The sequence below is a fragment of the Ptychodera flava genome, unplaced genomic scaffold (assembly GCF_041260155.1).
Source record: "Ptychodera flava strain L36383 unplaced genomic scaffold, AS_Pfla_20210202 Scaffold_63__1_contigs__length_709137_pilon, whole genome shotgun sequence".
In the NCBI taxonomy this organism is placed as follows: domain Eukaryota; kingdom Metazoa; phylum Hemichordata; class Enteropneusta; family Ptychoderidae; genus Ptychodera; species Ptychodera flava.
In genome coordinates, this window is record NW_027248385.1 from 333,932 (window position 1) to 350,750 (window position 16,819).

The 16,819-nt window shown below is 37.0% G+C and overlaps 1 protein-coding gene across 1 annotated transcript; it reads left to right on the forward strand.

Annotated features, from left to right (window-relative positions):
- The first annotated feature begins 792 nt into the window (after positions 1 to 792).
- On the forward strand, positions 793 to 4,162 carry LOC139128666 (kin of IRRE-like protein 1). The gene is made up of 5 exons (XM_070694402.1): positions 793 to 1,045; positions 1,640 to 1,902; positions 2,323 to 2,586; positions 3,330 to 3,593; positions 3,903 to 4,162. Exons 2-5 carry the CDS (start codon positions 1,887 to 1,889, stop codon positions 4,160 to 4,162), a joined length of 804 nt encoding a protein of 267 aa, XP_070550503.1. The 5' UTR covers positions 793 to 1,045; positions 1,640 to 1,886.
- Positions 4,163 to 16,819: the final 12,657 nt, after the last annotated feature.

Sequence of the window (16,819 nt, forward strand, 5' to 3'; positions counted from 1 at the left end):
AAATTGTGCTGAGGGGAGTGTTGATTTCACTAATAGTTGTTTAATTGATAATATTCGATCCGCAGACTCTCCCGAAGTCAAGGTTGAAAGGACAACTCTGAAGGTAAAGGAAGGTGAAAATATAACCTTGAGCTGCGAAATTGATTCCCACCCTGGAGTAGCTTACCATAACTGGACGAAAGGTGGCGTTGTCGTGTCCTCAGACCTCAGCCACGTGATTAATGTTGTTCAACGAAGTGACGCTGGAGTTTATATGTGCATCGCTGGTACTGAGTTTTACGATGGATCCGTAGGAACTGGTTATAACACAACTGAATTAAATGTTCAATGTAAGTTTAAAAACGTCCATATAAAAATCTGAAATGAATTTATTAAAGGTTTGGAATATATTCTTGCGCAAAACAGGTCAACCTTACTGTGGATATTTTCAGTTTTCCTTTCTTTAAGTTTCCATTGATAACGAGCTGCTTATAACAGAGAATTTTAACCATTTACAATTGCATGACGAACACTGTTGATCAGGAACACACGTTTCAGTTGTGTTGCCATTTATATGCTGATCAATAATTGCAAAACTAAGTAAATATATCATTGGGGAAATCCTAGCCCTCATGAACCGAAAGAACCATTACAAGTGATACATTTTTTTATCTCATCGCTACTAGGCAATACGATGACAGAAACCCAATTATGTATTTGGTGACTGAAGAAATTAACTTTTTTTGAAAACTTCAAAAATTGTTCAAATTTATAGATAATAATGCCAAATGATACTTTTCAGACATCCCGGATGTAATGGTTGATAAGAAAACTGCGACGGTGAAGGAGGGTGAGAATGTAACATTTTATTGTGAAATTGACTCTGATCCGGAAGTAACTTACCACAACTGGACCAGAGGTGGCGCTGTCGTGTCAACAGAACTAAACCATAGGATTCAGAATGTTCAAAGACATGATGCCGGGGACTACGTTTGCGTCGCAGGCGCTACCTTTTACGACGGAACGATGGGAACAGGATTCGATAAAACAGAACTGTATGTGCAGTGTAAGTATGGAATAGTTTTTACAAATGTGTAGCATAAACACAGACGAGACGAGAGCAACAAGGTATGCTAGTGTTATTGAACAAAGTCCAGAAAGGCGAATTTCACCTGTGGATATGTTTATTCTCTGTATGCAGTTTCATGAAGAAGCATCTATGTCTAATAGCTATCAAAAAACTCAAAATTAAAGATACAGAGAGAAAGATGATTAGAAAAGGATCTACGCACATTCCTTCGCTGAGGCGAATGTCAACCTGAAGACTTTAAAGGAACACTAATTTACAGCCTATGACTAGGAAACCGTTTTCTAAACCACCCATTATGTAACATGACTGGATAATTATCGAAGTAAGATATACAAGTTATGGGTTGACCCGGTATGGAAGTCTTTAATACTCACTATGAAAATTGCACTACGAAGTCTCAATTGTAGTAATAAAAAACAATAAAATGTACGTAAATATGATTTTTCGGGAAATGAATTTTTTAAGGAAGCAAATACTGACGTCATAGTATATATGCACAATGTGCTTATGCAGCTGTTTAAGAATAAGAAGAAAACTTGTCTTTTTTGCATACTGGTTTTTGAATGGCAGATATTCCAGAAATAATGGTTGACAAGCAGATTGTTACAGTGAAAGAAGGTGAAAATATAATCTTGAATTGCGAAATCGATTCAAATCCTGAAGTAGCTTACCATAATTGGACGAAAGATGGCGCTGTCGTGTCGACAGACCTTAGCCATAGGTAAACAATGTTCAACGAAGTGATGCTGGAGCTTACGTGTGCATCGCTGGTGTTGATTTTTACGATGGCACATCAGGAACAGCAGACGATGAAACCATGGTAAATGTTGAATGTAAGTTCCGAAACCTTCCTTTACATTTCTGCAAAAAGAAAAAATATTAAGCATTTCTTCAAAAACAAACAATGGTAACTCGACTATTTCGTTTATCTACATGAATCAGAAGATGTTTCAAGAAGCAGAAACACCAAAACAAGTATGGCGCCTAAAATGCTGCACCACGGGGTATATTGAGCGTTAACAACACACTTTATCAGTTGTATCATATCTTAAATGTGAATATTGTTTGTGAATATGTCCTTTAAGAAAGAATGAAACGCAGACTTTTAGACATCGGGCGCCGATGCTCTACTAGAAGATAGCAATTAATGTGTATCTGTGGCACGTTAAGTTAAGAAGTATTAATATTTATTGATCTAATAAGGACGATCAGTGTTCAATAACGGATGCTGCATGCTGATGTATAATTTGCAGATTTCCCGGATGTAAGAGTTGAAAAGGCAACTCTGAGAGTGAAGGAAGGTGAAAGAGCAACCTTTATCTGCAGCATTGATTCAAACCCGGAAGCGACTTACCACAATTGGACTAATGGTGGCGTTGTCTTGTCGACACATCTAAGCCATACAATTGACAAGACGAAACGACTTGATAGCGGGGTCTATGTCTGTGTTGCTGGTAACATGTTATACGATGGAACACTGGGAATAGGATACAGCGAAACTGAACTCGATGTTGAATGTAAGTCCGAATCATGCCGTTTACAAATGTGTAGAAAAAATATAAATAGTTATCAGGGTAAGAAGACGTATAACGGAAATACTTCACAGTTGAAGGAAGGACCGAAGAAAAATAGAGATAAGATTGACCTGGTATAAGTGTGAAGGGAGAAAAAGACAATGACAGTTGTAACGTACAGCAAATTCTTAACAAAAAAAACCCAAACATTTTAACTTATTCCTGGACTGAAGTTAGGAAATCGGATATGAGACTGTCAGTTGGATAATATTCAAATTATTTACGAGTGATAGTGTTAACCAGATATACTTTTTTTACAAAAACAACACCAAACAGCGTACGCTAATTGCAGCGCAACTGTAGCGCATGCATTTGTTAAAACACTAAATATGCACGGGGAACAACTTCTAACATGTGTGTTGTTAAAGACGAACGATTAATTTAATGCTGTGATAGCCATCAAGAGTAAATCAAGGGTGGCTGTTTCACACAGACCGCCATATCGGTTAGTGATTGTGTCTTAGTTACGGCATAGGTGGTGGTCACACGAATTTCCGTAAACTCTTTTTCAGGCAAAATTCATATATATATTATAAAGTTCTAAATAAATATTAATTAATTGACAGGTTTCTAATCTGATTTTAAACTGAATCCTTATATTTATCCTTTACATGGCTTTACTGATGTTTTCGTAATCATATTTTGATAGTCTAAAAGGAGATGCAACGTACTTGTGCTAATTTCAGATAATCCAGAGGTAACCATTGATAACCGAAACTCCACCATCAAAGAAGGTGAATCGGCCACATTTACTTGCAGCGTCGTCTCAAACCCGGAAGTCAGCTACCACAACTGGACTAAAGATGGCGCTGTCATCTCCACGGACCTGAGCCACAGTGTTAGCAATGCCACTCGGCTTGATGCTGGTCTTTACACATGTATTGCTAGTAATATATTTTACGACGGCTCCATGGGCATGGCATATGACACTGCAGAACTGGCAGTGCAATGTAAGATAAACCTTTCTTTCTAAGATTTTGGCTACGCCTAACAGTTATATTTCAGATACTTCATTGACAGAATATGCCCTTCACCTGTCAATATATATTCAAGCATCTACTGATGTGATCACCTATCAGTTTATGTACATTCTACCTTAAGTACCTACGTACCTACATACTTCCAGATCTGCCTATCAACCGATCTATATATGAATCTACGTTTTGCTCGATATCATATGACGTAATTATGTTTTATTATGATTATAAAAACATATTTTCCCTCACATTGTTAATTCGAAATATGTGGTTTGCTTCCAGATGGCCCTGATGTGAAAATAAATGGCTCCATCATTGTCGTAACGGAGGGTGAAAGTGCATTTCTGGACTGCGTCATCGATGCCAATCCGTTAGCTGAGAGCCACAATTGGACTAAAGGTGACATCCTAGTGTCGTCGAATCTTAGTCACTATATAGAGCGATCTAACCGCGATGATGCTGGTGTATATGAATGCAGGGCAAGTAATACGCTATACGATGGAACAACTGCACTGGAAATGATACTGTGTTACTTGTTGTAGAATGTGAGTTCACTGTTTCATTTATAAGATTTGTATAACTAATGCATTTTGTAAATATACTATAGCTTTGTCAATACCATTGAATGTTGCGACGTCATATCCCCAGATTATTTCTGATCATGTATTCGATTTTCCACCATTTTTACCCAAGATAATTTCTAACTCTACAAATTCACTGGCATTGCCTAATCTATAAATTGATAGCAATGATGTACCCCCACCCGACCGATAATGGACGAAAGCAAACTTTGCACTCCATAATGTACTCGGCTCCGTCCCTACATTATGTTGAACAAAGTTTGCTTTCTTCCATAATAAGCCGGAAGGGGATTGCTTATATAATACTTATCATACAATAAATTACTAGGTTACAATGACAATATCAACAACACGATAATTGTTACAATATTTCTACACAGAGAATAGTTTTAATATCTCGTAGGTGTATATTTTTATTAATTAATTAATTGATTGATTAATTTATATAATTATATTTATTTACCTATTATATTTAGAAAAAAAGATGCATATTCTTTTTGTATGATTTCACAACGTAGATCCACCAGTGGTAAGAATTGAAGGACCATCGGGACCCGTTGCCGAGAATGATTTAATCACTATACGTTGCACGGTAGAAGACGGAATTCCTGATCCGTACAAGATATCTTTGTACTTGTCAAACGTTACCGGTGTCTTCGAGGTTGATTGGACTGAAGATCACCGCGGAGTGACAAGCCACGCATTTGATATCGTTGACATCAAAAGATGGGCTGCTGGTAGCTACTACTGTGTTGCTTGGACGTCGTTCAACGACAGCAAAGACTATGATGGACGAAGTGACAAAATGGACATTACTGTGAACTGTAAGTATACACAAAAGAAAATTACTTTCCCTGCGAATTGAAAAACAAAAGTATTGCTCAACAAACTTTTGTACCTGTCAATTTTCTTATAATGTATCGACACTTGGTTCCTTATCTCCCATATATTTGGACAATGTGTAACTCATTTTAGTGATTTTTTCCCTGTTTTACAGTGTGCATATTTTCTTCAAAGAACCTATTCATTCCAGTTTTGGTTAGCACCCCCCCCCTATTGCAGTATTTATCCTCGGTAGGAAAAATGTTCTCAGGATTGTTGCACCAATTCCTAACATATTGTTTCTAATATCATTCGACAACTATCTTACTTTATCAATCATCGCCATTACAAGTTTAATGGCTTTTGCTTCTTCGTTGCAACAGATAAAGACGACCCCGCTATGAATGTTACGGTCATCATCATTATCGTTGCTGGGATTCTAATTCTTATCATTATATTCGTCGCTATCATCCGCAAAACAATAAACGGAGAAAACGAGAAAAATACAGGCTCAAGCAAAGTGGTACGTACAAAAGTTCACGATTGTAAATTACTATATGTTAGGTGTTAAGTAAACGCGTGGAAATATATGTAAAAATGTCATTTTTGACTTATTGTGTTCAACAACTATTCAACGTATCTGTTTTAGATGGCGAAAAATATCATATTAATAGATACTTAAAGACGTAATGAGAGAGAGAGAGAGAGAGAGAGAGAGAGAGAGAGAGAGAGAGAGAGAGAGAGAGAGAGAGAGAGAGAGAGAGAGAGAGAGAGAGAGATGGATGTACACTTTGTGAAATGCAGATGACTTGAGGATCTTTACATTTTTTTTCAGCCTCCGGTATTCAATAGCAGGTAAGATTGTTGTATGTTGTATCTCTATTCTATGAATGATATACAATTGATAGTATTTGTGGTTTTGTCTTCAATTTCTCTTCGTCTTTGTTTACATTTGCATATGCTTAGCAATTAATCAAGTATAAATAAATTAAGTCTATGTAGAGTAATTGAGGTTAGAACTGTAATGATGCTTTTAACACAATCGAAACTAATTTGGGAGAATGTGATCTTTCAATTGTTCAAATTTACAAAAGGTTTAAGTGCCCTATAGCTGAAAATTGCAATATAACAAGTTATCAAAACAAGTGACTCTGCAATTTAAGCTAATCTTTTTTTTTTTGAATTTACAATTCAGAAAGCAGATTACCTTAAATTTGATGATTAAAAATCATTTCTACATCATACCTTTCTCCAAATTTATTTGCAATCGTCTTAGTTCGTAAAACATGGGATTACATTGACAACACTTGTAGATTTGACTTTTTCCGTTCGAAAACGGGTGTCTCTTTCGCCTTCTTCAAAGTTAAAAAGTAATATTCATGTACCAACATCAAGTCTTGTAACCGGAAGTCATGTTTAAGAACAATGGGCAACGTTTTTTAATTATAGTCTGCATTTAAACTTACCTGTAAACATATAAATATTGCACATTCCTTTCAAACACGTACGGTTAAGTTGAATTCTTGAATAGTAGGGTTTATTCGACAGGCTTCAATTCACAGACAGACCGAGTAAAATATAGGGAGCATTGAACTCTAAGTTTGTTCGACCTTGTCTGCGATTGCATATTCCTGCAAGTTTAGGCTCTCAGTGATATCAGTTAGGTTATTTCCACCTTCTTCTGCTCTGTATTCTCCCTTGATGTTAAAAATATTATGTTAATGCAAGCCTTATGCGTAATAACGTTATCCTTACAGTGGTGAATCCAAACATGAACTTAATATGGATACATTAGAGATGGATAGGACACCGCCCGATGGATATATGACTCAAGGTATGTGGAAAATACATGACTTTCTTTGTACATTATCCATTGTCATTTTCCTTTAAGAACGTCTTTGAAATTAACGTCGAAGCTGATCCAGGCCATGTGCAAAAGTGAATACTTATTTTGCTGACACTTCTTCCAGCATTGCGATAAATTCAATCATTCATATCAATTTTTTTTGGACAGAAAATATATACCAGTAATGCTGTGAATTCTTCGGTGCGAATTTCAAGTTTAAAGAGAAACGGGATGTATTCATTGCGTTGATCTCCGTTTACCTCAGTGTGGATGCTAATAAATACTCACGACCGCCATTACTGGCATTCCATGTACTATAAGGTCTAAAACACCTTAATTTTATACCGATAGAAATGTCTTCTGCGCTGATCCAATAAACAAATAATACTATGCCAATATTGCATATCAAACATGTTTCTTATTTTTCATAATTTCTAATTTTTCATGATTTTCAAACGAATTATCGGTTAATTAAGTTGATATTTAAATTTTTATTTCATATGGATATCGGCAATTTATTCAACTATAATCATACTATATCTGTAATTTCATATACACGGTGTAGGTATCGTAAGTTACGACGAAGTTTTATTTTATTTTTTTAACTAATATGATTTTCATGTTAAACATGGAGAGAGATGACTTTATCTGTAAGGCAGAAATGTAGATTACAATATGTTGCATTACATGATTGTGTCAACTTACACATATGTCAATTAGAGCATTGTCATGACATTAACAAGCCATTACACAAATTATTCTGTATGGTTCGTATATGTTGTGAAACATTTGAGAGAGTTTTTTTGCACTGCCTTACGGACAAAGCTGAAAACAACGACAGCTGGCGACTTTTGTGTGGTTTTTTTGTTTCAAATAAAATCAGAATCTCGATTTGTTAAGAGATATTTTATGTGTGTGATTCATTTTATTACTTTCGCCATGTTATACAAACACGTATGGAACTAATTTGAAAGAATTAGATCTTCCGTTTTTCAAATTTCTCAAAAATATTCGGTGCCCTATAGCTGAATGTTGCAATATTACAAATTAATCATAAAAAACAGTGTACATAAAAAAGAAAAGCAGATGAGTTTACATTTGCAGATTAAATAGACATTACTTCACCATCCAATTATCCCAAATTAGTTTCATTATCCCAAATTAGTTTCATTGCTCGGAACCTGAAATTAAGCTGCACTCTGTACGAATGAACGCCGAAATGTTATTTCCTTATTCATTTAAGAGTTTATTCAAACTGTGGACATTGTTCCAATCTAAGAATACACGGAAATTGACGCAGATACTGTGAACTCCATTAACAGCTTTGAAGATAGGGTTTAATAATGATATATCTGTGTATACTTTTGCCGGTCCTAGAGGCAATATTTAATCCTTGATTGATCAAGGTTTACTTTGATAACTGTTCAAACTCCGTTGCAATGTCAAGGCACCCTCATCTACTGCTCAGAGAAAGTGATAATCACTGTCACTTCACTCCTTCACGCCACAAGTTCAAGTTCATTGCCTCATAGTGCATCGATTTATGATACTTCTAATTCCGAAATAGATAGGGTCGTAACGAATTTCTCTGCTTTTTATTACGATTTAGCAGGTCACATATTCAACATTTAACATTGACATTTTTCCATTGTTGAATACACATTCTGAGTAAGGACAACTGATAAAGAGAAAGAGAGACCTACTTATAGTTTTCATCTCAAGTTCATTATTTCTCGCTGTTCATGAATTGTACTTATTAACACATCGTTTGTGTAGCATATGGATCGACAGGTGCTCAAAGAGAAAACAACAACAGAACGATTTTGAATAACATACATGCCAAGTATCTGTCGGTCTATCTTTAATTTTGTTTACTGACTTAACGATCTGTACAAAATGCCATACAAATCTATACAAATATGCGCCTGAATATTGAAAGACTCAAACTTCGGCTCAAATTTTCGGCCTCAAATCGTTTCCTTTCCAATCAAAGAATAGAAATCAGCACAGTTTTGGTTTTAGAGAAACATGAAGTGGATGTCATCTTCAAAGCAACAATCATTGTGTTTTCTAATAGGAGAAAAATAATTTTTATTTAAGATAACCTGGATTTTATTTTATTTACCCCCAAAGAATTCACAACAAGCCATCGAATGAGATGCAGACGAAGGTTGATATGTTCACTGAATAGCAATAACTTTACTATACAATCTTGGAGATAATCGTGTTACAGAGAAAAGGAAACCAAATAACTGAGTATAATTTCAATCACAGTGAAAACAAGATTGATCACAATACTAACACTGTTTTGTCCTGACTGTTTAGATGTGTCTACCTGATTTATCACTTTAATATGCAGATTAATCAAAAAACTCCTTCACTCATTTTCGTTGACAGACTTTTATATGCGTTCCATACTGTATATGACTTCTGTGTTCTGAACATTCATACAAAAGTAATATTAATTGGTGAGTTGCCGAATGGCCACCATGATAACTAATTGTGTGATTTATCAACGGCAACTGAGATTATTTTTATGAGATTGACAAGACATAAATGGTATTCTAATCGCGAAAATAATTCTAAGTATAGTTTCGTGGTGTAATTTTAAACTGGCGTATAATGCAAATATCCACTAGGACTCACTGGTGAAGACCTCTATTGACGTAAAAAAACAATGTAATTAAGACAAAAAACATAACAAGACTGACCAGGGGTAAAACAACAACCTTCGACCTCTTGATAGTGTACGTGAACATATGATCTATATTCGCAACACACTGACGTAATATTTTTATGTTTCCTCTCATCATTTTTATCCGAACAAAGTCAATTTAACGTTCTTTCTGGGTAACTAAAAATTAAATGAACTGTATTATGTCAAAATCTCTTCTCTCTCTCTCCCTCTCTCTCTCTCTCTCTCTCTCTCTCTCTCTCTCTCTCTCTCTCCCCCGGCGCGCCAAATGTTTCAAAAATATTTATCGTCATACAGTAAAAATAAACTGTCAAATCAAAATAAAGTCTTAAACGTGTATGAATAATAAAAAAGTTCTTTCGTCTTGCATTTTATTAATGTACCTTTTCGTAAAATTAAATAGCATTCATTTGAAAATATGTGTCATTAAATATTTGAATGTGTCTGTACAGATAAAGATGACGTGCAACCGTCTTTCTCCATTGAAATAAAAATTCAATGGCATTGCGGAAGAAAATAAACGAGAAAAGTATAACTGCAAAAAAGAGCAGAATGTTTTGTAATACATAATTGTAAAATACTCTTTAAACCGTAATGAGAAGATAAACTGTTTGCAAAAAATTGGAAATACCACACTCCCATACTTATTGACGTACATACACGTGTATTTGATATAAAGGTGCAATGAACGCTGATTATAAGGGAAAAAGCAAAAGAAATCAAGCACACACACAAAAAATATTGAAATGATTAAAAACAAAACCAAAATAATACTTTCACTACTAAAAAAAATAAAACGAATCACCATCAGGTCTGACTAAAAAAAGAAAGAGAATCTCAATTGAAAAGTCGACCGAGATCGCGCTGGCATGGCGTTGAGGCTGAAAAGAAACCAAAACGAGGTCAGCTTGAAAAAATCCCCAAAACGAGGTTACCAAAAAAAAGAGGTTAACAAAAAAAACAAAAAAAAACAGTAGGAAAAAAGAGGCCCGTTCGAGAAAAGAAACAAGAGTGGGACCCTGCAGAAAAAGCCCAACGTGTAAATTGAATAATTCTCAACGGCATGATTGTTACAGTTTAATGCCAGAGGGTTTTGGATCATCACACTCGGATGTTGGACAAGATATATGGGGTACTTCAGCGATAACTCTGAGCTTCTAGTCTTCAATATCATCTCATGGACGTGCAAGTTACGTCCCATTCTATATTAAACAGTTACAAGTGGACAAATCACTCGTGGTGGTTCGTCGGCTGCAAGCGGTCCCCTCGCTCATGGCGTGCCTCAATGTACACTCGAGGCTGTTAGCCAGCGGCCGGCGGTCCTGTCGCTGGTACAGTACACACCGGCGACCAGCGATCCCTCGCTGTACAGTGTAGGCCTTCCTCTCCCAAACCATAGACAGTCTGTGCCCAAACCATGGAGTCCTACCCGAACAATACGATGGCTAGCCGCTAGCCCACGGTTACGTGTGGTTCGATACATAGCGACCGCCATGTGTATGCATAGTAAAATTGCTACCACGCTGCGGCCGCTATGTATCGAACCACACGTAACCGTGGGTTTAGCCTCTGAACGGAGTGTGGCAAAGGCAAAAATACTCAGGCTAAAACACTCCGTTTAGATTCGAGGCAACGTTTTCACTAGTAGGACCTACATGTAGAACGCGAACGCGCCCGACTTGACAAACACTGATCAAGCTGACGCTATTTCTCTGTATACTGTAACTCTGGGTGGCAGAGCAGTAAGTTACCGGCGTTACACGGCCAGGCCGTATATAACGCCGGTAACTCCACAGCCCTGCCACCCAGAGCAATGTATAGGCTACTGCACAAATATCGTAGCTCCATATATTGGACGGTGTGGAGATGAAGCTTTCTGCAATGGGGATCGACATGTTTTGTATGTGCCGGTCGACGCGGTCTAGCCCTGCGAGTATAGTGAGAGTGCCTGGCGTTGCGAAGGCCGGACACTCTCGCCATACTCGTAAGGCTTGTGCACTGAGGTCCTGCGGGATCGCAGTTGCATCATAGTGCATGTTAAAGTTGCGTCGCTCGTCTTGTCGAACACGGAAAACGATGGACGTTCTCTCAACACGCAGCAGATTTCTTCAAAACTATTCATTTTTAATGCTTTGGGTGATCTTTGAGGATAGACGACATGGACGAGGAATTACCAAACAACGAGGTGGTTTATTATCATCGTATTTGAATTCATTCCATTGTAGAAATCCACGGTTACATGTGGTTCGATACATAGCGGCCGCCGCGGGTATGCATACCATGCGGCGGCCGCTATCTATCGAACCACACATAACCGTGAAGAAATCATATAAACGGTGATGACAGTGTGGAAGGCCTGCAGTTCGCTCCCTGCCATACCGCACCTAAGGCATCCATGTGTTCGCAGTGTTGCTATGAAGGGTCATGGGTTGCGGTTGTACGTCTCGCTCGTGATCTGAACTGTGGACTGTCTGAAATTGGCTCAGTTAACTTGACTCTCTGGAACTATTCGCTGTTAACCTGGGTGTTCTTTAGGTGATATTGCCCATTTCACTTCATCAAGTACGGTTTCAAGTAGCTCTGCGTGGCACGGCCCAGCCAAACAGAGCTAGGATTCAAGTAGCCCTGCGTACGATGCTGTGTGTTCCGCTACAGCTAATCGCCGAGCGGGGCGATTAGCTGTAGCGGAACACACAGCATCGTACGCAGGGCTAGGATTCAAGATGTCAAAGTTATCACTGAAATGCTCAATTAATATTTCGTCAAATATTGGAGTACGTGGTGATCGGATTCCCAGCTGTTGGGGATTCATCGATCGAAGGAAACGTGAACAATGAGTGTTTTGAATAAATTAATAGTAATTTTCGCGCATTGGGTTTTTTTTCTGTGGCGAGTGCTCGTTTTTTTTCTTTTTTTTTTTCTTTTTTTTTTTTGCTGTGGCGAGTGCTCATTTGTTTTTTTCTTTTCACAGGCCCACACGTTTTTTGTATTTGCTCTGTCCATGGCATTTTTTTTTTTTAGTAGATGATGTCCACTTTTGTCTAGACCATCACTTCCGAATTTTTTCTCTGATTTTCTCTCCTTACTGTCAAAGCGGCTGGTGGCTCATATTATAGTTTTGATTTTCTATAATACGTTTTTTATGAGACGTACTGCTTTTTAATTTTCTTAAGTACATAAATAATTTTATGTATGCATGGCTTTTTTGTCTGATTCTTTTATAATGATTTTCTGTATGTGGTTCACATTTCAATTTTTTGTAATATTTTTTCCGAGTGGTAGTAGTGGTTTTTTAGTAATTTTCTTGTGATTTTTGTATACGTACCACTGTATAACATATTTTACTTTTTTGTTTTGTAAAATCAGCACTCATTGCACCTTTTACGGGAACTATTATACGTGTATGTATGTCGATAAGTATTGATGTATGACTTTTTCAAATCGTTGACAATTGTTTATTTCCTAATTACGCTTTAAAGAATATTCTCAAGTTAAAATGAAGTATTAAATGACATTTCTATCTTTTGTTTTTTAATTATACTTTTCTTACTTATTTCCTTCCTTAATGACACCGAATTTTTATTTCAATCGAGAAAGACAGTTTATTTTTGCACTGAATTGATAAATATTTATGAAACATTTGGCACGCCGTACTCTCTCTACTAGGATACAATCAATACAATCTTAGGTATATATCCCAAAGTATCATTATGGCTACTAACGATAAGTGAATATACATGACATATTTTCAATAAAAGAAAGAAAAACAAAGAAATAAAGAAAGAAAGAAAGAAAGAAAGTGTCGTAGTTAGACTCCTAACGTCTCTTAATATGCTAACTCATTACACGTATTCCAAAGACAGATTGTTTTTAGGCCAAAGACAAAATGATTGCTTGAGTTATACTTGAATCGTCTAGTCCAAAAAACGTCGGGATGTTTCGTTACTCCGTAGTTGTAATCTTCTCTTCATAAGCACCCTTGATGTCGATGTAAACCTACGAAAAACAAATAACTAACAAATTCAAGAACAAAATAATACACATATATTTAAATGATAACCAGTTACACAGTTCAGACTTTTCTTTTACCCTTCTTTTTGGCGAGTGTGTTACAATAAGAAGCATTAAGTCAGCATGTCGAGAGTATACAGTTACCTCTTTGTCAAGTTCCATTTCTTCAAGTTCGCTAGAAATGTCCTTAAACTTCGGCCTCCGTTTCGGCTTTCGGACCAACATCTCATCATAAGGAGAATCTAGAGAAAAATGGTAACAGCCCGACTTTATAAAAGGACGTAAAACCAATCGCGTGAATTGTAAGCAAGCTACAGAACCAATTGAATTATGTTATCACACGACATGTAGAGGATATTGAAGAAATAATTTTGTTAAGATTTCATCCTCATTGTGTCGTCATTGTACGTACGACCACCGATATCACTAAAGGATTACTCAAGAAAATATGTATACTGCTTTTAGAAAAGTAGTATTATTCAAACTCACAGATCCCCATTGCAGTACTTTGGCTGGTTCATTCTACCTCCTTGCTTCAGATATGCTTTTATCTCATTATCAGACATTCTGGGGTATGGCGTATGTCCTAAATTTGCGTTACAAAAGAAAATAAATACGAATAAACACAGCACTAGACTTGGCATGTGACATAAGAGCGTCTGTTTAAACTTAAAACGATTTTGAAGGTATACTGTCACCTGTTCCAATTTAGCCATAGCTACCATGGAAAGAGAAAATCTAACCAATCACAGATTTTAAGCGGTTGACCACTTTTAAAAAAACAACACCCTAACATAAGCATTTGGAATACCAAGGAACACCCCATTGACCATATATGGGCATTTTTAGATTACACGTGACTGTATACATTTAAACAAGACATGCTGAACGCTTATGGTCAAATATTCATGTCCGACAATAAATGATCGATGTATTGAAAGCCAACTAAACGTAATACGTAACGGTGCTGCAGATGTATTATTGAAATAGGAACATTATAAATGAGACCTACCTATTGTGACTATCTCCCACACACGACGCCAAATGACCAAACATCACTCTTTGTTGAAAATTCAGACGCGTGGATTGCTTCTGGTGCCATCCACCGTACACGTTGGGAACCCTATTATGGAAAACACAGAAACCACGCTTTACGTACAGAACTGCTCAAATATTGTCAGCCATATCAGAAGCTTAAGATATTAAATCTATATATATATATATATATATATATATATATAATATATATATATATATATATATATATATTGTACTGTTTATTGGTAAAAGATGTGCTACTCACCACAGACTCTTAACAATCTCAAGAGATCTGCAGAACGACTCATATCCTTTTCATCACATAGTGGAACTTTACGCCTCTATAAACGTAAAAGTGTGGTTCCAAAGGGACTACAAATCAAGCTGAAACCGAATCTGCCAAGAAGCTCGACAGCTTTCCACGAGAAATGGCATAGAGAAATACACAAGACAACAATCACTCTACAAAAAACAATGTCAACCAGATGCTTTGTCCACTATCTGCGATGAACTCAAACAATGGGAAAGCTAGATGGTGCGAAGAATTACTGACACTAAACAACGAAAACTTCACCGAGATGGCATCAACGTCAAACTCCCCGATCATCAATTACATCAATATATTTATAAACGGTTTGAAAGCCCGCCAACAACCGAGTATGAAACAAGAACTCACAAACTTCTGAACCCAGTACTGACAACACTCAATTATACCCTTCCACCGTTATAAACTTATCCAGTGTTCCTCTCAGCGAAGCCGAGGTAAGTCTCCTAGAACAAGTCATCGTTGATGACACAGTCCCCGCTTGTCCATTTTGTTATAATCTTTGGTGTCTAGGTAGCTGTGGTCTAGGTAGCTGTGGAATGACATTGATGCAACGGTGCATCAGGCCTGTGACTTGCATAATAAAGTAATCTGAGGAACGTTCAATAAATGACTCATCTCTGCCGGTAATGACCACTGAAGGAACTTTTGATTACATCACACATAACGATGCCCTCACTGCCTCTAGTGTCATGACGGCACATACTATACACATGGTTTGGTGGAATTTTCGAATCACAAAATTAGTAGACATGCATATGTATGCCATAGTACTTTATCTTTGTACCAAGTCTCAACAACATTGGTTAAGGAATATTTGCATATGATTAAGCCTCAAAGACATGAAAAAATCCAAAAATGACCATCTGGCAGCGATATCGGAAAAAAATGACAATCTGGCAGCCATATTGGAACATGTCACGAAGTAACTTGACATGTATATGTATACCATAGTGCTTGATCTTTGTGCCAAGTTTGGACAAAATGGGTGTAATGACCTTTGAATTACGCTTCAAAGACATGCAAAATTCCAACAAAATGGCAGTTCTGCAGCCATATTGGCTCCTATCGCAAGGTTAATTGATACATGCATATGTATGCCATAGTGCTTTGCCTTTGTGCCAAGTTTGAACAAAATCGGTTCAAAGATGTTTGAGTTACGGTTTAAAGACATGAAAAAATCGCAACAAAATGGCCGCCTGTCGGCCATATTGGATCATATCACGAAATAAATTGGTGTTCATATGAAGGGCATAATGTTTTGCTTTTATGCCAAATTTGAACACAATCGGTTCAAGGATGTCCGAGTTATGGTCCATAGACATGAAAAATCGCAACAAAATGGCCGCCTCACGCCCATATTGGATAGTATCGCAATATAATTCGACATGCGTTTGTAGGCCAGTGTTATCCCTTTGTGCCAAGTTTGAACAGAATCGGTTCAAGGATGTTTGAGTTATGGTTCAAACACACGAAAAATGGCAAACAAAATGCCGCTTTGCGGCCATATTGGATTGTATCGCAAAATAATTTTACATGCACATGCAGGCCATAGTGTTATGCCTTTGTGCCAAGTTTGAACAGAATCGGTTCAAGGATGTCTGAGTTATGGTCCAAAGACATGAAAAATCGCAACAAAATGGCCGCCTCACGCCCATATTGGATCGTATCGCAATATAATTTGTCATGCATATGTAGGCCATAGTGTTATGCCTTTGTGCCAAGTTTGAACAGAATCGGTTCAAGGATGTCTGAGTTATGGTCCAAAGACATGAAAAATCGCAACAAAATGGCCGCCTCGCGCCCATATTGGATCGTATCGCAAAATAATTTGACATGGATATAAAAGCCATAGTGTTATGCCTTTGTGCCAAGTTTGAA

Coding starts and splice junctions, on each gene's coding strand:
- LOC139128666 (XM_070694402.1), top strand. Junction 2,587..3,329: donor AACTGAACTCGATGTTGAAT/GTAAGTCCGAAT, acceptor TGCTAATTTCAG/ATAATCCAGAGGTAACCATT. Junction 3,594..3,902: donor TGCAGAACTGGCAGTGCAAT/GTAAGATAAACC, acceptor GTTTGCTTCCAG/ATGGCCCTGATGTGAAAATA.